Genomic DNA, 8,230 nt, shown 5'->3' with positions numbered 1-8,230 from the left:
AAATAGTTTACACTTAGATGCATAATGCTGATATCACTAGAGCTTTAAAAAGTTAGCAATTAGAACAATGTGGCAATTTCTATCTCCTAGTCCAGTATATTTTCCAATATTTTATGAAAAATTTGGCAAATTTTTCTGGGAGTGGTTTTCATCACATACCTTTTAACTTTGACTTATTGGTATTATGGTTGTGCTATAGAATGAATCTCCTAGGAACCTAATGACAGAGGACAGAAGGGAAAAGGAAAATGGGATCCACTTACCATGTTGAGGAACCCATGACCACCTCCCAATAGTGGCAGCCACTGTCAATGAATATATTTCCTGCTGCCCCATAGCACCCTGTGCCACTAAACCTCTCTGGGGTATGGCTCTTCTTTAGAGAGCTTTCATCCTTCTCCATCTGCAATCCATCATTGGAGATCTTCAACTTCTTGTGAGTCATTTTGGGATCCAATTTAAAGGGTTGGCCTGAAAAACAAAGTAGAAAAAAAAAAAGAAAAAGCACAGTGAAGTATCTTAAAATTCTACCTTTTCCACCAGCATCATCACTGGCAGGGTATGCTCGATATCATGATCACTCTTGGTCCAGTGCAAGTTGGCTGCTGTTTAAATTTTATTAAGAAAAGAGGCCAGAAGCCAGAGTTTTCAATAAAGTAAGAATAAAGGTCAATCTCCCATAAAACGACCTTCATAAAGGCATTTATTTTCCCACTGTGGGAAAAAATGTGGATCTCTCCTAAAAGCAATTTGTGGGAAGTCATATTCCAAGCAAAAAGGAGCTTAATAAGCGGTCCCCCGCATCATATATTATCAAAGTAAAAGGGAGTGCTCAAAGTTTCATGTTCTCAAATATGTTTTGTACTTTGCTTAATTTCAGTGGGTTGTTTGGGATTTGGGTAGATTTTAAGGGAAATAGTGTTATGATGTCTGAGGTGAGGGGAATTGATGAGGTAATTGCTGCTTGATGGCAGAACCAGAAAACCCTGAGAACTCAGCAAGTGGACAACTATTTTTGCCTTCTTACAATTGGGATGTAAATAACATATAATTAGGCAATTTTGTTAGAGTGACTGTTGCATCATCAATGATCAGAGAAAACATTTATTGTGTAGGATCATTCACAACAGAGAATTCTTTATAACAATATGACAAAAACATTGTTACTGAGGGACAAGTTGCTGGGTATGGCAAGAGATTTATTATACGGAATGCTTCTGTGACAGACACTGTTGGCTAACACATTACCCTTTCTCAACTTTTTCTCTCTTACTCGCTTTCACTATAGAGGTCAGAAAAGCTAAATACTCAATCTCCCAGCCTCCCTTGCTGCTAGGGGCGGCTAAGAACATGGAAGCAGATGGAAGCAGAAGTCAGACAGAGCAGGGGAAACTTTTAGGAAAGTTTTGGTTTTCCAGATAAAAGGGATTATGTGTACCAACTCTTTCCTCTTTCCTTTCTTGAGAAGAAATATGACATCTGAAAGCTGCAGTGGTCATCTTGCAGCCATGTGGCTAGAAGCCAATGCACACAGGGAGAAGGAGCCTGCATCTTTTATGACATCGCAAAGCAGCTGCACTAGCCCTGAACTGCCTACCTTCAAACTTCTTCCTATGTGCATGTGTGAGAGAGAAAATGTATATTATTCATTTAAGCAATTAACAAATGCTGTTTGTTAAGCTATGTTAGTTGCACTTTTTGTTATTTGCTGTCAAAAGCATTCTTAACAGATATGGCTTCTCTGTAGTAGGATTTTGCTAGATTATCACAAATAATGCTCTTTTATGCAATTGTCCCCCAAATATAAGGGGTGGAGTGCAGAGAAAACTCTTCACTAACATCCTCCCAAGCTACCAGTCTTTGTGCATATCTCTGGGTCCACAAATCTTCCATGGGCACCAACAAACTCCTTGCCCAAAGTACAAACTACAACAGTGTTCCATGGGCACCAACAAACTCCTTGCCCAAAGTATAAACTACAACAGTATAGCTCCTCTACCCAGTTCCACTGCTCCCCATGCACTGCTGTGGGTGTCTGCTCAGGCTGTGTACTCCCCTGGCGTGGAGAAGAAAATTGATCTTTCCTTTTGAAATTACCACAACGTACTGTTTGTTTTTAGTCGGGTAGGTTCACTGTTCCGGCTACCGGCTTGGTTTATGGCTTTAACGATGAAGATGTAGCGAGTCCCGCTCTGGAGTCCATGCACTGTGTAATGGTTCTGTTTAATGTTGGGCACAATCATCCAGCTGTCTACTGAATTATACAGGCCTGTAAAATGGGGAAAGACAAGGACATCAGCCAGCAGGTAAGAGAGACAGAATGAAAACACACTGAAAATTCATCAAAAGCCACCCCTCAAAAGTGAATTCATTTTGTTTTCTTTTGAGTCTTAGAAGATGTAATGAGATGAACCAGGGCTTATGATTCCACTATTTCATTACTGCCACAGAACTAGGCTTAGGCCAGGCTCCATGCTTCTGGCATTTGAATGCAACCACTAACAGAAGTTAGGTTATTTCAATTTTTATTTTTTGCCAGATAACACAGGAATGGCTACTATACAGAGTCACAGAATCATCGCTCTTATTGAGTCTCTGGATATTTACTCCAAACGTCCACTCCTCTGAGAGCTGAGTCTGGTCTTATATGGATGGAGCAATCCTGTGCAGAGCACAGAAACATGGAAACTCAGCCAAAGGGACACGTAGATACTGAATGTCCCTTATTTCACAAATGGGAAACAAGGATTGAGAGAAGCAAAGTGACTTGCCCAAGGCCACAGATAGTCGGTGATGGTGCTGAGAGTAGAACCCTGGTATTTTTTAAATGGTAGCCCAGTGTTCTCTCTACTACATCACAGTTCATGGGGCAAACAAAAATGTTCTTTTGTCTCTGCAAGGTAGTGAGGCTCTCAGGGCTTACGATTCCACTCTCCTACTCCATCCTCACCCTTACTTCCCAAACTAGCTGGTCTCCACAGCACCGTAGGGAAGCCAAAGAGATGACATGATAACCAAAGCAAGATATCATCTCCCCATTCTTACACAACACATTCTGTTGTGTGATTCCCATGTTCATTTTGGGTTGAGTGGTCCAGGAGCACATTGTTATCTGTAATCTTCCTCCCTTCCAAGTAAGGAAAGGGATCAGAGAACTAGGCTTCTGCTTTTGATGGATTTTAGACTGCAAATATTAACTTAAACAGGGGAAATGTACATAAGTAAAACATATATCTGGCAAGCTTTCGATAAAAGAAAAACCAACATTCTAGTCTGCAGATTATCTAGACTTCTCTCTACTGTTACCTGCTTTTCAGTTAGTTTACCAGTTTTTAGCCACAGTTCTACTAGAAGGTAGAAAGGGAAGGGCAAGGAAAATAAGCAGTGAATTCAGTCATTTCTATGCAACTCTAGTACAAGATTTAGTGAGGCTGAAAATTGAAAATAATAAGTCACGAGTGTTTTGCAAGAGACCTGATCAAAGGTTTATAATTAATCTGAGGGAAAGTTGAAGAGTCTAAATTAAAACTAGTAAAAGAAACATAATGGAGGGCAAACAGATATGCTGGAGAAAGATGAGGAAGAATTGGTGGAGGTGCCCAGTGATTCTCATTAAAACACAATATGGATTAAAAGGGTAGGAGCAATGTTTGAGGCCTTGCCTATGTTACCAATACACTGTATGAATCATAAGCTGCACATAAGATTTTAATACAAAGAGGAAAATATATAATCTCCAGATATACACCCAAAATACAAGGAAAACTTCACAATGAAGTACTATGCAGCTGTGAAAAAAGAATGAGGAAAAGATCTCTATTAACTGATATAGACTGATTTCAATGAAATTTTGTCAATTGAAAAAAGCAAATTCCAAAAGTATATATGTATATGTAGTATATATGCAGTACACTACTGTTTTGAGAGAAAGAAAAATAAGAAAACATGCATATATTTGCTTGGATTTACAAAGCAACAACAATAAAACAGGAAAGATAAATAAAAAATTCATGAAGTTGGTTATCTACAAGGGGTAGGGGTGGAGGAACAGGATTAAAAGATATGGGAGGAAATGGCATTTCTCTGAATGTACCTTTTTGTATAGCATCCTCTTTGGGAAACACATTGTTTTACAAATTCAAAGAAATAAAATTGAATCAATACAGATGGGAAAAGTGGGGACTAAAACTGAAGGCAAACTGAAACAAACCCAACCGCATTTCAGATGAACAGCATAATTACACCAACATGGTGGGGGTGGGAGGAAAACCTCAAACAAATCCTGAAGTATTGTTAGCCAGTTTGTTTTTGTAGTGGCATGGACAAAGCAATTCAGAAACTATTTTAGATGTATTATGGGATTGAGCAAATGAGTACATGTGTTGATGTTGGGAGCCAGCGTTCATACTGTGGAAGAAGGAACATGCAAATACAGAATGGAGAAAGGCAGGAAAGAACCTGTGGGGATGGACTGGAATTTAAGGTATTGATGTAAACTCATGACTCCTAAAATATACGTATGTTTATGTGCACATAAATAAAGTATGTATGCATGTATATTATATGTGGGTGCACATGCTTACATATATGGATGTTTGTGTGTATATCTAGCATATCTAGCACTCAGGCCTTGGTCTCTAATATTGTCCCACTAAAAGAAACCAGGGTTCCTTGGAAAAAAAAATGACTGATTTCAAGGCTGGGACAGAATAAGGTCAAAATGAGCCTAGAACATTTTGTTATGCCAGAAAGTAAGGAAGTGCTCAAGAAAATGATGGGGGAATGTTATATGGACTCAGAAATCACCTTGAAAGGCTCCCAATGGCTAAATCTTGACAATTTGAACACCAACACAAGTAAGGGCAGTAAATAATTATTAACAATCGAAAAAAGAGAATTCATCAGCCCATACTGATATATAAACAAATGGGAGGAAATGGGGAGTGGGGCTCTTGCTTATAGTAGAATGCCAAGCGCCAACTTGAAAATGTGGGAGGGAATATTCAACTGTAAAATAATAATTTTGCAATCATCATATTAATGATTGATTCAGGCAAGTATCGTCAACTGATAATAAAACAAGGGTAGGGGTGGGGATGAGATGGTTTGATGAAGAAGCAGGGTATTTTTATGGTTTTAAAATATACCACACAGATTACTTATTAGCGGCAAAAGAAAAAGTAGTAACTACAGTGAATAAATCAGACAACATCTTAACTAGGTGATCAAAATTAGCATCATCAGTGAAGGGCAAGTGGACATGATGTGTCTCCAAATATTATACCCTAAGAAAGAACTGTACTGCTGAATATAATCATGAGAAAACTTCAGAAAAAATCAAAATAAGGAGCAGTACAATGAAGTATAATAAAGACATAAAAGAACATTTTTTTAAAAATGTCAGTGTTGTTCAAGACAAAGAAAGGCTGAAGAAATGTTCCAGATTAAAGGAGATATGACAAAAGAGATATGACAATTAAATGTAATACCTGACCCTAAACTATCAAGGACAATATTGGGTTCTTTATATGTCATAAAGAATATTATTTGGTCAAATGTCAAAACTTGGAATATAAATGGTGGTTTAGATAAAATTATTGCATCAAGGTTAAATTTCTTCAAGTTGGTAACTATACTGTGGTTATGTAAGAGAATTTCCTTATTCTTAGGAAATATACACTGAAGAATTCAGAGGTGAAAGACCATGATGTATGCAGTTTGCTCTAAAATGGTTCCAAAAAAACAGGGAATGTTAGCAAATGCTAAAGGAAATTGGACAAACATTAACAGTAGGTGAATTTGGGTAAGGCATATACAGGTGTTCTTTGTGCTAGTCTCGCAAGTTTTCTGTGATTTTGAAATCATTTCTAAATTTTAAAAGGTAAATATATGATCCTCTAGGTATTACTGAGATTTAGTAAGATGGGACTTATGACTGAATTATGTTAGTGGAAGTATACCTTTTGTTCAAAAGGGAAAAATTACAATATGGAAATCCCTGAACCTGAGTGTAAATGTGTGGCAGAGAGTATTTGCATGAGAATGAAAAGGAAGGGAAACAGAAGTTACATCTTTCTGGTAGTATGTTACAGTCTGCCTGGCTAGACAGAGTTTACGGCTAATGCTTTTGTAATGCAAAACACAAAATTCAAACAGAGGAAAGATAATACAGTAATCAGAAGACAAACACACTCACATATTTGTTGGAATTCTCATTCACCTCACAGCATAATCTGAAACATTATCGGTTGTGATCATTTCAAATCTTAGAAGAGGTGGGAAGAAAGTTAAAAATCAAGAAATAAAGTTGAAAGAAAAGGTGAAGGGGGAATAATCCTCACCAACAAGAATAAAATTTCTGGATAAAGAAAATGTGCAAAAACATCTAAGGAAAGTAGCTCTCAGAATGGAGGTTCAGTCAACTGTGGCAGGCCAGACTGGCGGGTAGGATTGGGATCCTGAATCTTCAAAAATACTTATTCCTAGTAAAATAGTTTCCCATTGCCATCAAAATTTTGCTTCAGGCCTCTGCCCTTGTCCTTGTTCTAACAAACTTTTCTATCAATAACTAGAGGAAGAAATAGAAGGCAGGCTGTGAGGGTAAGCAAGTATATTTGAAAGTAGAATCTGTATCCCAAAGGATTTTAGCATGCTGAAATGAAGTCACAGAACTAACCAGATAAAATGTACTAGGGATAAATTCAAGGCTTTGTATTTTTGTTTTAGACATTCAATTGTATAAGAACAGGATTTGGAATACATAGAAAATTCAGTTGATCATATGCTTAGTAAACAGTCAGTAGTCAAAGTGGCTGCTGAAAAAAAGGTAGAGGGCAAAGGGGCATCAGTTAATGTACAAGAGAAATAATCCAGCTATCCTCTGCAGTGGTCAGATCACTTTTGGAGTACTGCATTCACTTCGTTGACAGAACATTTTATAAAGCACAGTGATAAACAGGAGTGTGTTCTTAAAAATGATACGAGGGTAGCAAAAGATCTGAAACTATGCCATATGAGGAGCAATTGAAAGAAAGGAAGATGCCTAGCCTGGAAAAGAGAAAATTTAGAAGGACATAGGAACTAACGAAAATTATTTGAGGAACTGTTATGTGAAAGATGGATTAGGTTTGTTAGTGAGGCACAAAAGGTCAGAACTAGGACTAACTGGTTGTTGTGGTTTACTTCAAGGAGCATTAAACTTGAAGTCTGACAGGCTCAAGCTGCAACCTTGACTCCAACATTTCGTAGCTCTGTGACTTTGGGCAATCACTCAATTTGAGCCCCAGTTTCTTCATCTATAAAGTGGAGTTAATAACATTTCATAAGGCTAAGTAAGCACCCATAAGGACTAAATGAGATAATGTATGTGGAAGCATTTGTAAATGGCAAAGCATAATACACATGTAAATTATTATTGTCGTTATTATTTACTAAAAGGAAGAGTTAAGCCTCTTATAAGGAAGCACTGGCCATTATTTATAGCTGCACAACAATCAAATGGGTTGTTTTGTTAGAAGTGAGCTACCCACCACTGGAAATATTCAAGCAGAGAGAGGATGATTATCTACTGAGTGTCTGGCAGGAGGGAAGAAGATTAGACTAGATGACTTCTAAGGTCCATTCCAATTCTAAGATGCTATGATCCTATCACTGTGGAGAATTACCCTTTAAGCTTTTCTTTACAAAGGACTATATAACCTTGGAAACAGAGGTGACAACCTTTAGATCTTTGTCACTTCTCAGACTTCTTCTTAATTCCTGGGAGATGACTGCTTTCCCCATATCAGGAAAAAGAAGCATAGTTGTTGGCATTAAGACTTTCCAGAGAAGGACAGACAAGTAAATCAGTGGGGCATTAGAGTTTGTGACTTCACAATCTGAAGAAACACCCAGAAATATAGCTATATGGGCCAAGTGGTTTAGGTTGGAGTTGCATGAGGAAAATGTTTTTTAGAGTTTGATCCCCAAATGTCCTCTCATCTCCCCACCCCACCTTGTTACAAAACAGAATTCTGCCCCAGATTTGTCACAAAACAGGAAAAGGAAGCCTATTAGAAGGTGTGAGTTGGAAAAACTACTCTCATGCTGGCCTGTGAAGTCAGACACAAAAGCAGGAACAAAAAGGTAAAAGAAAACACTAATTTGCAGCTATGGAGATGCTATTTTAGGTTGGGAATCTGTTCCAGTCTTGAATCCAGCTTTAATTTTGCTTTTGTTTCCATTTCCACCA

The 8,230-nt window shown here is 37.8% G+C and overlaps 1 protein-coding gene across 1 annotated transcript in view; it reads right to left on the bottom strand.

Annotated features, from left to right (window-relative positions):
• MID2 (midline 2) overlaps positions 1–8,230 on the bottom strand; it is a 104,735-nt gene that overhangs the window by 6,756 nt on the left and 89,749 nt on the right. Inside the window, exons 7-9 of the mRNA XM_017859351.1 lie at positions 7,994–8,090; positions 2,108–2,331; positions 264–471 (exon numbers count right to left, since the gene is read on the bottom strand). Of these exons, the coding sequence (XP_017714840.1) occupies positions 264–471; positions 2,108–2,331; positions 7,994–8,090 (529 nt within the window). The remainder of the gene's footprint in view (positions 1–263; positions 472–2,107; positions 2,332–7,993; positions 8,091–8,230) is intronic.

Source organism: Rhinopithecus bieti, unplaced genomic scaffold, assembly GCF_001698545.2.
Source record: "Rhinopithecus bieti isolate Rb0 unplaced genomic scaffold, ASM169854v2 scaffold_50805, whole genome shotgun sequence".
Lineage (NCBI taxonomy): Eukaryota > Metazoa > Chordata > Mammalia > Primates > Cercopithecidae > Rhinopithecus > Rhinopithecus bieti.
Note: the sequence above shows the minus strand (reverse complement) of the source record. Positions and strands in the feature narration are given on the sequence as shown.